This window comes from Coregonus lavaretus, assembly GCF_964263955.1.
Source record: "Coregonus lavaretus genome assembly, chromosome: 14".
NCBI lineage: Eukaryota > Metazoa > Chordata > Actinopteri > Salmoniformes > Salmonidae > Coregonus > Coregonus lavaretus.
Window position 1 is genome coordinate 34833900 of NC_140001.1, and position 14635 is coordinate 34848534.

General features: G+C 42.0%; 1 protein-coding gene across 2 annotated transcripts in view; it reads right to left on the reverse strand.

Moving 5' to 3' along the window:
• Positions 1-850: 850 nt before the first annotated feature.
• The window catches only part of LOC311141936 (hexokinase-2-like), a 58450-nt gene continuing 44665 nt past the window's right edge, over positions 851-14635 (reverse strand). The window contains exons 16-19 of one of the 2 annotated variants that reach the window (XR_014614254.1): positions 7230-7385; positions 6664-6900; positions 1651-2711; positions 851-1480 (exon numbers count right to left, since the gene is read on the reverse strand). Coding sequence is in view for 1 of the 2 variants with exons in the window: in XM_084177452.1 (XP_084033578.1) it covers positions 2567-2711; positions 6664-6900; positions 7230-7385 (538 nt within the window). In the remaining variant the exon portion in view is untranslated. Of the gene's footprint in view, positions 2712-6663; positions 6901-7229; positions 7386-14635 lie in introns of both variants that reach the window. The other variant, XM_084177452.1, reaches the window with a different exon arrangement.

Below are 14635 nucleotides of genomic sequence, written 5' to 3' on the forward strand. Positions count from 1 at the left end.
AAAAATCTGTTTTTGCTTTGTCATTATGGGGTATTGTGTGTAGATTGATGAGGGGAAAAAATAAATTAATCAATTTTAGAATAAGGCTGCAATGTAACAAAATGTGGAAAAGGTCAAGGGGTCTGAATACTTTCCGAATGCACTGTATGTACCTGTAGGCAGGGATTAGGAGAAAGTGACTGGTAGCAGGATAAATTATAATAATAGTAAGCAGTATGGCAGCAGCATAAGTGGTGGGTGGGTGTGAGAGTGGTGGTGAGTGTGTATGTAAGTGTAAGTGTGTGGGCGTTAGTAAGAGTGTCAGTGTGACATGATATGCGGATATGTAAACAGGGCTGAAAAGTGACTGGTAGCAGGAATATATAAATACTTGTGGTAACGTATACATGTAAACAGGAGTAATAGTGACCAGTAGCAGGATAAATAGGTACTAATGGTAATGGCAAACAATGTACAGTAGAGTAATAAATCGCATAAATAATCATTTTAGCAGCAGCATAGGTGTGAGGGGGAACAGTAGTTGTAAGCCATGCCCAGAAAACTAGCCAAGATGCAAGTTTTCTGGGCGTCTGTGGCTTCACATTCTTCGAAGGAGCCAGATGCAGCCAACAATAGCTGAATATAATTTATGTTTGGCTGAAAGAAGATCACAGACATGACAGCTTTTACAACAAAAAAAAAGTTCCTGCCAAAGGTTCAATGGGAATCTTTGCACAATTCATCCTGTAACAATGGTGTTTCAAACTGGGTGCATGTCACATAATAAAACAAGATTTTACAGAACCTTTTAGACAAGGATATACGTAGTTGAGCTATTTTGCTATCAAAATATGATGCCTAAGTCGTCAAATAGTGAGCAGATGGGAATTCATTCTCATCCAGAATTTATTGTACAAGAATACCCAGTTTGTAAGAGATGCACAAAACACAAACCTAGCCAAGGCTAAACATCTCAAACTTACCAATGTCATATCATTATAAAACATGATCTCTTGCAACTCACAAAAAATACATTTCTAACCCTGCACTGCGACCCTCGTTAGATTGAGTGTGGCCCTGAGTTTCTGTGCATATTGAGTGTGGCCATTGGTCTTTATTGAGTAAGTGATCATTAAAACATTCCCAGACTCCACACAAATCTTAAGCATGTAACAATGAATGACAGATATCAGTTGGTTAGAAAACATTTCTCATTCCCCCCCAAAAATACCTGGTAGTGTAGTTCCTCTTAAATTAGGTATACTGTAAGTAGCTCATTTGTAAGAGGAAAACACGTCTACGTCCACTCTCAATATGGCACACAGTATAAATGGTTGGTAATTTAACAATGTCAGGGTATACCACGATACTGCTTTGTATTGATTCCTTTCACGGTTATTACGGAGTTTGGGACTCATACAGCACTATCCTTGAGAAACAGTGTAGACAAAGGAAACACAGTGAACTTGGGGATTTTATTCCTTTCAGTCCTTTTTCTATTCTGTTGCAGAATGGAATCTATGGTATTGGTATACTGAATGGTAAATCTTTGTTATGACGGTGTCTTGTTTACCCCGGCCCATCATAAAATATTTACCATTCAGGATACCAATACCATAGATCCAATTCCGCAACAGAATAGAAAAAAAAGTGTCTACCATTCATTCTGACTGTTGTCTCTTAAAGAGTTTGTTAAACGTTAATTTCTCTAAGGTGAATTTGTAATGTTCTTTCAATAATGTAATGTTCTAACAGTCAAGGACAAGCTCAGAGTATATACTGCTTCAAATGGCATCTCCCACAATAGCATTACATTTTTATTTAAGATACTCTACATGCCAGATGGTGCAAGCGCGCTTAAAAATGAAGTAGGCCTACCACTTTTAGATGATAGCCTTCCTACAGTATATATACACACAAGATCACCATGCGCAATGCCAAGCATCGGCTGGAGTAGTATAAAGCTTGCCGCCACTGGACTCTGGAGCAGTTGAAACGCATTCTCTGGAGTGATGAATCACACTTCACTACCTGGCAGTCCGACGGACGAATCTGGGTTTGGCGGATGCCAGGAGAACGGTACCTGCCCGAATGCATAGTGCCAACTGTAAAGTCTGGTGGAGGAGGAATAATGGTTTGGGCTAGGCCCCTTAGTTCCACAAGTATGTGTGAATATGTGCCTAGAGCCACAGCTGTGGCCATACAAACAGTGGTACCTGCAGGACATACTGGCCCTGAACCTATCATGTGTAACTAGAGAAAACCATGCACACATTAAAGAAACCATACGCTACTTATCCTAGTACCTATAAAATGTCTCGCACAACTAACTCCATTATATTTTGGGATTCATCCTCTAAACGTTTGATGCACTAGTGGAGAGGAGGAGTCATTTCATACAAGCACATTTCATATATCCCTTTGTCATCCTGTGCTGTCCCTGTTGTGACCCTGCCCTTGGTTGTTACCCAAATGGCCCCCTATATAGTACACTACGTTTGAGCATAGGGCCCTGGTCAAAGGTAGTGCACTATATAGGAAATAGGGTGCCATTTGGGACGCAGACCTTGTCCCCAGAGCACCTCGCTCAGCGCTGCCCGGCGTCTCGGATGCGACAGGCCACCGCCGTGATGAGAGCCGCCCCCTTTCCACTTCCGTCCTCTGATTGGAGGAACGTGACCTCGCACTGCGGCGCCAGGTCCCTGACCGTCTCATGCATGATGCTGGAGAAGCTGTGAAGAGGAGAGAAGGAGAGCGATGAGGCAGAATGTTTTTTTGTTTGTTCGTTTTTTTGTCTTTTTATATACACACTGCTCAAAAAAATAAAGGGAACACTTAAACAACACATCCTAGATCTGAATGAATGAAATAATCTTATTAAATACTTTTTTCTTTACATAGTTGAATGTGCTGACAACAAAATCACACAAAAATTATCAATGGAAATCAAATTTATCAACCCATGGAGGTCTGGATTTGGAGTCACCCTCAAAATTAAAGTGGAAAACCACACTACAAGCTGATCCAACTTTGATGTAATGTCCTTAAAACAAGTCAAAATGAGGCTCAGTAGTGTGTGTGGCCTCCACGTGCCTGTATGACCTCCCTACAACGCCTGGGCATGCTCCTGATGAGGTGGCAGATGGTCTCCTGAGGGATCTCCTCCCAGACCTGGACTAAAGCATCCGCCAACTCCTGGACAGTCTGTGGTGCAACGTGGCGTTGGTGGATGGAGCGAGACATGATGTCCCAGATGTGCTCAATTGGATTCAGGTCTGGGGAACGGGCAGGCCAGTCCATAGCATCAATGCCTTCCTCTTGCAGGAACTGCTGACACACTCCAGCCACATGAGGTCTAGCATTGTCTTGCATTAGGAGGAACCCAGGGCCAACCGCACCAGCATATGGTCTCACAAGGGGTCGGAGGATCTCATCTCGGTACCTAATGGCAGTCAGGCTACCTCTTGCGAGCACATGGAGGGCTGTGCGGCCCCCCAAAGAAATGCCACCCCACATCATGACTGACCCACCGCCAAACCGGTCATGCTGGAGGATGTTGCAGGCAATCACAGAGGTCAGACGTTTCTTGTAGTTGGCCACCAGGTTTGCACACATCTCAGGAGGGATTTTGTCCCACTCCTCTTTGCAGATCTTCTCCAAGTCATTAAGGTTTCGAGGCTGACGTTTGGCAACTCGAACCTTCAGCTCCCTCCACAGATTTTCTATGGGATTAAGGTCTGGAGACTGGCTAGGCCACTCCAGGACCTTAATGTGCTTCTTCTTGAGCCACTCCTTTGTTGCCTTGGCCGTGTGTTTTGGGTCATTGTCAAGCTGGAATACCCATCCACGACCCATTTTCAATGCCCTGGCTGAGGGAAGGAGGTTCTCACCCAAGATTTGACAGTACATGGCCTCGTCCATCGTCCCTTTGATGCAGTGAAGTTGTCCTGTCCCCTTAGCAGAAAAACACCCCCAAAGCATAATGTTTCCACCTCCATGTTTGACGGTGGGGATGATGTTCTTGGGGTCATAGGCAGCATTCCTCCTCCTCCGAACACGGCGAGTTGAGTTGATGCCAAAGAGCTCAATTTTGGTCTCATCTGACCACAACACTTTCACCCAGTTCTGTTCATTGGCAAACTTCAGACGGCCCTGTATATGTGCTTTCTTGAGCAGGGGGACCTTGCAGGCGCTGCAGGATTTCAGTCCTTCACGGCGTAGTGTGTTACCAATTGTTTTCTTGGTGACTATGGTTCCAGCTGCCTTGAGATCATTGACAAGATCCTCCCGTGTAGTTCTGGGCTGATTCCTCACCGTTCTCATGATCATTGCAACTCCACGAGGTGAGATCTTGCATGGAGTCCCAGGCCGAGGGAGATTGACAGTTCTTTTGTGTTTCTTCCATTTGCAAATAATCGCAGCAACTGTTGTCACCTTCTCACCAAGCTGCTTAGCGATGGTCTTGTAGCCCATTTCAGTCTTGTGTAGGTCTACAATCTTGTCCCTGACATCCTTGGAGAGCTCTTTGGTCTTGGCCATGGTGGAGAGTTTGGAATCTGATTGATTGATTGCTTCTGTGGACAGCTGTCTTTTATACAGATAACAAGCTGAGATTAGGAGCACTCCCTTTAACAAACTGAGATTAGGAGCACTCCCTTTATTAAAGGGAGTGCTCCTAATCTCAGCTCGTTACCTGTATAAAAGACACATGGGAGCCAGAAATCTTTCTGATTGAGAGGGGGTCAAATACTTTTTTCCCCTCATTAAAATGCAAATCAATTTATAACATTTTTGACATGCGTTTTTGTGGATTTTTTGTTGTTGTTATTCTGTCTCTCACTGTTCAAATAAACCTACCATTAAAATTATAGACTGATCATTTCTTTGTCAGTGGGCAAACGTACAAAATCAGCAGGGGATCAAATACTTTATATAATATATATATATATATATATTTTTTTTTTAAGGGGGATAGATCAGCATCACCTCCAATCCCCCATATTTTTTTCTCTCGCAATAAATAAATACACATACATACATACATACATACATACATACATACATACATACATACATACATAGCCTTTAAAAAAATATATTTCCCTTTATAACTTTCCAACCCCACCACCCCTTCCCTAATTGGAGTAAACTAGTGAACAACAACGCTTAGGCCTCTACTTCTAGCTTATACATACTATATACATTTTATGGAAACTTACAATAATTATATTTTGTTTGTTTTTTACTCCTGAACTTCTACCCTCAACTGATCATTTTCATGATGTCCATCCGGTTTTCTTCTATATGCCATATCTTTCTAACTGTGCTCTTTCACAAAAGCTCTCAACCTATAACCTATATACTTATTATGGACACAGTATGCTTAACATTAGCTATCTTGTTGTTAGTTATTAGTCCCATCCTTCAGCTCCATTCAACACGTCCCAGGTTAGAATGTTCTTACTGAGAATAGACAATGGACCAGAAGCTGCAGGGAATGAAGGGGAAGTGAGTTCACATGGCCAGGGACAAGCGAATCAGGCAAACCCATAGGCAGGTGTACATGCAGTAACTGTAAGAAGGTGCTGTTAAAAGGTATTTGAGGATAGACTTTAGGATTCCCAGATGCTTATTATATATGGGTAAAAGTTTTAGAACACCTACTCATTCAAGGGTTTTTCTTTATTTTTACTATTTTCTACATTGTAGAATAATAGTGAAGACATCAAAACTATGAAATAACACATATGGAATCATGTAGTAACCCCCCCCAAAAAAGTGTTAAACAAATCAAAATATATTTTCTATTTGAGCTTCTTCAAATAGCCACCCTTTGCCTTGATGACAGCTTTGCACACTCTTGGCATTTTAGATATATGCAGTGTCTTCGAAAAGTATTCAGACCCCTTGACTTTTTCGACATTTTCCACCTGAGCTCAATTTCGAGTCTCGTAGCATACTTATGTAAATAAGGCATCTGTTTTTTGTTTTTAATAAATGTGCAAAAATTTCTAAAAACCTGTTTTCTCTTTGTCATTATGGGGTATTGTCTGTAGATTGATGAGGAAATTGTTTTCTTTAATCAATTTTAGAATAAGGCTGTAACCTAACAAAATGTGGAAAAAGTTAAGGGATCTGAATACTTTCCGAAGGCACTGCATATATCTATATCTCACTCCAATTAAACTCCATACATCACACCGATTAGGTTTGTAAATGCATAAATAAACCCTGCGTAACATTTTCATTAACTTGATTGATGTTGGCATTTACACAATTCTACCTACGTAACCACGAAATGGAAACCATGGAAACAGAGCATCGCAGAAGAACTTAGGTTAGAGTTTCTCATTGTTTCTCCTTTTGGCTCATTTTATTCATAGATTCAGTAAGATAATAAAGAAAAAAGTATGAGCAAAGTAAAGGCTATAAACTAAAACTACCAGCTGCCTACAGTTAAATGTGCAATTAACGTCTGGGCCCGTATTCAAAAAGTGTACGAATAACAGTGCTGATCTAGGAGTAGGAGAGTACACCCAGTCTATATAATGTTTTTCATTGTAATCGAAAAGGCTAAACCCTATATCAGCACTCGTACTCTGAGATGATTCATGAATACAGCCCATGGAGTATAGCTTTAACCTGACTGTCTTTTTGTGATAATACTATCTAATAACCACTCACTGTGGATGTAGTTTGTAGAGTGTTCCATCGACACCCACTGTGATTTTGAGCTCGGGGAGGTTGCGGTTCTGCCGGATCTTATCGACCACAGCGGCCAGGCCGGCACCACAGAGCTGGGCTGCGCGGCGAGCCACCACGCTGCACACCTCCTTCACCAGGATACTGTCGTCACACGTAGAGCTGGTCAGACCCAGGTGCTGCAGGATGGAGCGCACCTGCCTCAGGGCCAGACGGTCACTGACAAGGGGGGAGAGTGAGGGAGAGACAGGCACTGACTGTTAGACAACAGTCAAGTAAATATCAACATCTATATCAAATCAACACATTTTGTGAACATGAAGTGCACACATTGCTCTCCATCCTATGCTAGACATTTTGGTGTCAAATCCAATAGCTTTGATACCCAGAAAAAGGGATTCACACGTTGCTCCCACCATGACTGTTAACGTCTTTAGTGACACACTTTCCCAAATCTTCCTTTTGCTCATCAGACATCAACACTAAAAATTTACTGAAGGTGTAATTGCCACAAACATTCCCAGACAAACAAACTGACACAGACTCACCTCTCGATCTGGGAGAGGAACTTGGTTTCAAAGATGCCTCTGGTCTTGAGCCTCTCAGAGAGTTTGCCTCGGAACAGAAGTCCCTTAGCAGTGAACTCCAGCAGTACGCTCCTCACTATCTCCCCAAGGTACATCCCACTGATCATCTTCTCATACCTGAGAGAGAGAGAGAGAGAGAGAGAGAGAGAGAGAGAGAGAGAGAGAGAGAGAGAGAGAGAGAGAGAGAGAGAGGTAATTTACTAAAGTTACCGGATTCTTCTGCAATTTTGGTAATTAACATAATAACTTTAAAAAAAAAAAAAAAAAAAAAAAAAATATTATATATATATATACATATATATACACATATACATACATACATACATACATACATATATATACACACACACACACCCGGTCAAACGTTTTATAACACCTACTCATTCAAGGGTTTTTCTTTATTTTTACTATTTTATACATTCTAGAATAATAGTGAAGACATCAAAACTATGAAATAACACATGGAATCATGTAGTAACCAAAAAAGTGTTAAACAAATCAAAATATATTTTTTATTTGAGATTCTTCAAATAGCCACCCTTTGCCATTATGACAGCTTTGACACTCTTGGCATTCTCTCAACCAGCTTAACCTGGAATGCTTTTCCAACAGTCTTGAAGGAGTTCCCACATATGCTTAGCACTTGTTGGCTGCTTTTCCTTCACTCTGCCGTCCGACTCATCCCAAACCATCTCAATTTGGTTGAGGTCGGGGAATTGTGGAGGCCAGGTCATCTGATGCAGCACTCAATCACTCTCCTTCTTGGACAAATAGCCCTTACACAGCCTGGAGGTGTATTGGGTCATTGTCATGTTGAAAAACAAATGATAGTCCCACTAAGCCCAAACCAGATGGGATGGCGTATCGCTGCAGAATGCTGTGGTAGCCATGCTGGTTAAATGTGCCTTGAATTCTAAATAAATCACAGACAGTGTCACCAGCAAAGCACCCCCACACCATAACACCTCCTCCTCCATGCTTTCCGGTGGGAAATACATATGCGGAGATCATCCGTTCACCCACACGAGTCTCACAAAGACATGGCGGTTGGAACCAAAAATCTCAAATTTGGACTCATCAGACCAAAGGACATATTTCCACCGGTCTAATGTCCATTGCTCGTGTTTCTTGGCCCAAGCAAGTCTCTTATTATTATTGGTGTCCTTCAGTAGTGGTTTCTTTGCAGCAATTTGACCATGAAGGCCTGATTCACACAGTCTCCTCTGAACAGTTGATGTTGAGATGTGTCTGTTACTTGAACTCTGAAGCATTTATTTGGGCTGCAATTTCTGAGCCTGGGAACTCTAATGAACTTATCCTCTGCAGCAGAGTTAACTCTGGGTCTTCCATTCCATTCCGGTCCTCATGAGAGCCAGTTTCATCAAAGCGCTTGATGGTTTTTGCGACTGCACTTGAACAAACTTTAAAAGTTATTGAAATCTTCCAGATTGACTGACCTTCATGTCTTAAAGTAATGATGGACTGTTGTTTCTCTTTGCTTATTTGAGCTGTTCTTGCCATAATATGGACTTGGTCTTTTACCAAATAGGGCTATCTTCTGTACAGCCCCCCACCTTGTCACAACACAACTGACTGGCTCAAACGAATTAAGAAGGAAAGAAATTCCACAAATTAACTTTTAAAACGGCACACCTGTTAATTGAAATGCATTCCAGGTGACTACTTCATGAAGATGGTTGAGAGAAAGCCAAGAGTGTGCAAAGCTGTCAGCAAGGTAAAGGGTGGCTATTTGAAGAATCTCAAATATAGAATATATTTTAATTTCTTTAACACTTTTTTGGTTACTACATGATTCCAAATGTGTTATTTCATAGTTTTGATGTCTTCACTATTATTCTAAAATGTACACATACAAACACAGCGCATTCGGAAAGTATTTAGACTCCTTCCCATTTTCCACATATTGTTACGTTACAGCGTTATACTAAAATTGATTACATATATTTTTTTCCTCAATCTACACACAATACCCCATGATGACAAAGCGAAAACAGGTTTTTAGAGTGGCCAGACGGAAGCCACTCCTCAATAAAAGGCACATGACAGCCCACTTGGAGTTTGCCAAAAGGCACCTAAAGGACTCTCAGACCATGAGAAACAAGATACTCTGGTCTGATGAAACCAAGATTGACCTCTTTGGCCTGAATGCCAAGCGCCACGTCTGGAGGAAACCTGGCACCATCCATAGTTTTTCAGCGGCAGGGACTGGGAGACTAGTCAGGGTCGAATGAAAGATGAACAGAGCAAAGTACAGAGATCCTTGATGAAAACCTGCTCCAGAGTGCTCAGGACCTCAGACTGAGGCAACGAACCTAAGTGCACAGCCAAGACAACGCAGGAGTGGCTTCAGGACAAGTCTCAATGTCTTCGAGTGGCCCAGCCAGAGCCCGGACTTGAACCCAATCGAACATCTCTGGCGAAACCTGAAAATAGCTGTGCAGCGACGCTCCCCATCCAACCATCCAACCAGACAGAGCTTGAGAGGATCTGCAGAGAAGAATGGGAGAAACTCCCCAAATACAGGTGTGCCAAGCTTATACAGTGGGGGAAAAAAGTATTTAGTCAGCCACCAATTGTGCAAGTTCTCCCACTTAAAAAGATGAGAGGCCTGTAATTTTCATCATAGGTACACGTCAACAATGACAGACAAAATGAGAAAAATATTTTCCGAAAATCACATTGTAGGATTTTTTATGAATTTATTTGCAAATTATGGTGGAAAATAAGTATTTGGTCAATAACAAAAGTTTCTCAATACTTTGTTATATACCCTTTGTTGGCAATGACACAGGTCAAACGTTTTCTGTATGTCTTCACAAGGTTTTCACACACTGTTGCTGGTATTTTGGCCCATTCCTCCATGCAGATCTCCTCTAGAGCAGTGATGTTTTGGGGCTGTTGCTGGGCAACACGGACTTTCAACTCCCTCCAAAGATTTTCTATGGGGTTGAGATCTGGAGACTGGCTAGGCCACTCCAGGACCTTGAAATGCTTCTTACGAAGCCACTCCTTCGTTGCCCGGGCGGTGTGTTTGGGATCATTATCATGCTGAAAGACCCAGCCACGTTTCATCTTCAATGCCCTTGCTGATGGAAGGAGGTTTTCACTCAAAATCTCACGATACATTGCCCCATTCATTATTTCCTTTACACGGATCAGTCGTCCTGGTCCCTTTGCAGAAAAACAGCCCCAAAGCACGATGTTTCCACCCCCATGCTTCACAGTAGGTATGGTGTTCTTTGGATGCAACTCAGCATTCTTTGTCCTCCAAACACGACGAGTTGAGTTTTTACCAAAAAGTTCTATTTTGGTTTTATCTGACCATATGACATTCTCCCAATCCTCTTCTGGATCATCCAAATGCACTCTAGCAAACTTCAGACGGGCCTGGACATGTACTGGCTTAAGCAGGGGGACACATCTGGCACTGCAGGATTTGAGTCCCTGGCGGCGTAGTGTGTTACTGATGGTAGGCTTTGTTACTTTGGTCCCAGCTCTCTGCAGGTCATTCACTAGGTCCCCCCGTGTGGTTCTGGGATTTTTGCTCACCGTTCTTGTGATCAATTTGACCCCACGGGGTGAGATCTTGCGTGGAGCCCCAGATCGAGGGAGATTATCAGTGGTCTTGTATGTCTTCCATTTCCTAATAATTGCTCCCACAGTTGATTTCTTCAAACCAAGCTGCTTACCTATTGTAGATTCAGTCTTCCCAGCCTGGTGCAGGTCTACAATTTTGTTTCTGGTGTCCTTTGACAGCTCTTTGGTCTTGGCCATAGTGGTGTTTGGAGTGTGTCAGTTTGAGGTTGTGGACAGGTGTCTTTTATACTGATAACAAGTTCAAACAGGTGCCATTAATACAGGTAACAAGTGGAGGACAGAGGAGCCTCTTAAAGAAGAAGTTACAGGTCTGTGAGAGCCAGAAGTCTTGCTTGTTTGTAGGTGACCAAATACTTATTTTCCACCATAATTTGCAAATAAATTCATAAAAAATCCTACAATGTGATTTTCTGAAGAAAAAAAATCTCAATTTGTCTGTCATAGTTGACGTGTACCTATGATGAAAATTACAGGCCTCTCTCATCTTTTTAAGTGGGAGAACTTGCACAATTGGTGGCTGACTAAATACTTTTTTTCCCCACTGTAGCATCATACCCAAGAAGACTCGAGGCTGTAATCGTTGCTGAAGGTGTTTCAACAAAGTACTAAGTAAAGTGTCTGAAAACTGATATTTCAGTTTTTTATTTTTAATAGATTTGCAAAACATTCTAAAAACCTGTTTTTGCTTTGTCATTATGGGGTATTGTGTGTAGATTGATGAGGGGGGAAAAAACAATTTAATCCATTTTAGAATAAGGCTGTAACGTAACAAAATGTGGAAAAAGTAAAGGGGTCAATACTTTCCGAATGCACTGCACACACACACACACAGAGAGAGAACAAAAATATAAACGCAACATGCAACAATTTCAAAGACTTTACTGAGTTACAGCTCATAAAAGAAAATCAGTCAATTTAAATAAATTCATTAGGCCCTAATCTATGGATTTCACATGACTGAGAATACAGATTAAAAAATATATATATATTTAACCAGGTAAGCCAGTTGAGAACAAGTTCTCATTGACAACTGCGACCTGGCCAAGATAAAGCAAAGCAGTGCGATAAAAACAACAGAGTTACATATGGGGTAAAACAAAACGTACAGTCAATAACACAATAGAAAATCTATATACAGTGTGTGCAAATGTAGTAAGTTATGGAGGTAAGGCAATAAATAGGCCATAGTGCAAAATAGTTACAATTTAGTATTAACACTGGATTGACAGATGTGCAGAAGATGATGTGCAAATAGAGATACTGGGGTGCAAATGAGCAAAATAAATAACAATGTAACAATGTAAATAACAATATGGGGATGAGGTAGTTGGGTGGGCTAATTACAGATGGGCTGTGTACAGGTGCAGTGATCGGTAAGCTGCTCTGACAACTGATGCTTAAAGATAGTGAGGGAGATAAGAGTCTCCAGCTTCAGAGATTTTTGCAGTTCGTTCCAGTCATTTGCAGCAGAGAACTGGAAGGAATGGCGGCCAAAGGAGGTGTTGGGTTTGGGGATGACCAGTGAGATATACCTGTTGGAGCGCATACTAAGGGTGGGTGTTGCTATGGTGACCAATGAGCTAAGATAAGGCAGAGATTTGCCTAGCAGTGATTTATAGATGGCCTGGAGCCAGTGGGTTTGGCGACGAATATGTAGTGAGGACCAGCCAACAAGAGCGTACAGGTCACAGTGGTGGGTAGTATATGGGGCTTTGGTGACAACGGATGGCACTGTTATAGACTACATCCAATTTGCTGAGTAGAGTGTTAGAGGCTATTTTGTAAATTAAATCGCCGAAGTCAAGGATCGGTAGGATAGTCAGTTTTACGAGGGCATGTTTGGCGGCATGAGTGAAGGAGGCTTTGTTGCGAAATAGGAAGCTGAGTCTAGATTTCACTTTGGATTGGAGATGCTTAATGTGAGTCTGGAAGGAGAGTTTACAGTCTAACCAGACACCTAGGTATTTGTAGTTGTCCACATACTCTAGATCAGACCCGTCGAGAATAGTGATTCTAGTCGGGTGGGCGGGTGCCAGCAGCGTTCGATTGAAGAGCATGCATTTAGTTTTACTAGTGTTTAAGAGCAGTTGGAGGCTACGGAAGGAGTGTTGTATGGTATTGAAGCTCGTTTGGAGGTTTGTTAACACAGTGTCCAATGAAGGGCCAGTTGTATACAAAATGGTGTCGTCTGTGTAGAGGTGGATCTGAGAGTCACCAGCAGCAAGAGCGACATCATTGATATACACGGAGAAAAGAGTCGGCCCAAGAATTGAACCCTATGGCACCCCCATAGACACTGCCATAGGTCCAGACAACAGGCCCTCCGATTTGACACAATGAACTATCTGAGAAGTAGTTGGTGAACCAGGCGAGGCAGTCATTTGAGAAACCAGATATGCATCTGTTGGTCACATATACCTTTTAAAAAAGGTAGGGGCGTGGATCAGAAAACCAGTCAGTATCTGGTGTGACCACCAATTGCCTCATGCAGCAGGACACATCTTCTTCGCATAGAGTCGATCAGGCTGTTGATTGTGGCCTGTGGAATGTTGTCCCACTCCTCTTCAATAGCTGTGCGAGGTTGCTGGATATTGGTGGGAACTGGAAAATGCTGTCCTACACGTCGATCCAGAGCATCCCAAACAAGCTCAATGGGTGACATATGTTTGGTGGGTATGCAGGCCATGTAACTGAGACATTTTCAGTTTCCAGGAATTGCGTACAGATCCTTACGACATGGGGCCGTGCATTATCATGCTGAAACATGAGGTGATGGCTACAGATGAATGGCACGACAATGGGCCTCAGGATCTTGTCATGGTATCTCTGTGCATTCAAATTGCCATCGATAAAATGCAATAATATTCGCTGTCCTAGTTTATGCCTGCCCATACCATAACCCCTCGCCACGATGGGGCACTCTGTCCACAACATTGAGATCAGCAAACCGCTTGCCCACACGACACCATACAAGTGGTCTGCGGTTCTGAGGCCGGTTGGACGTACTGCCAAATTCTCTTGAACGACGTTGGAGTCTGCTTATGGTAGAGAAATTGACATTCAATTCTCTGGCAACAGCTCTGGTGGACATTCCTGCAGTCAGCATGCCAATTGCACTTGAGACATCTGTGGCATTGTGTTGTGTGAAAAAAAACTGCACATTTTAGAGAGGCCCAGCACAAGGTGCACCTGTGTAATGATCATGCTGTTTAATCAGCTTCTTGATATGCCACACCTGTCAGGTGGATAAATTATCTTGGCAAAGGAGAAATGCTCAATAACAGGGATGTAAACAAATTTGTGCACAACATTTAAGAGAAATAAGCTTTTTGTGTGAATGAAACATTTCTGGGATATTTTATTTCAGCTGATGAAACATGTTCGGTTTATATTTTTATTCAGTGAAGTTAAGGGGAGTTTAATTTTATACTGAAATTATAATTTAACAACATTTACTCTGGTACTTACTATGGTATTTAAAGTGTTACGGTGTTGACCTTTTTGAACACTTTCAGTCTCAACCTTCAGACCAAGGAGTTGCAATAGCAGTAGTTCTGATTTTATTATGTTTGAGTAACCATAGTATGACATCACAACTGTTGATGCTGGGATGAACATCTGGGTCAGGTATGGGAGTTTGCTAGATATTTCTAGGTCTAACTCTGTTGGGTAAAGACAATGTGTGACTGAATTTAACCGGAATTTAGGTAATTTTTTCATTCTTAAAAAGAAAATTGACCAATGTTGGT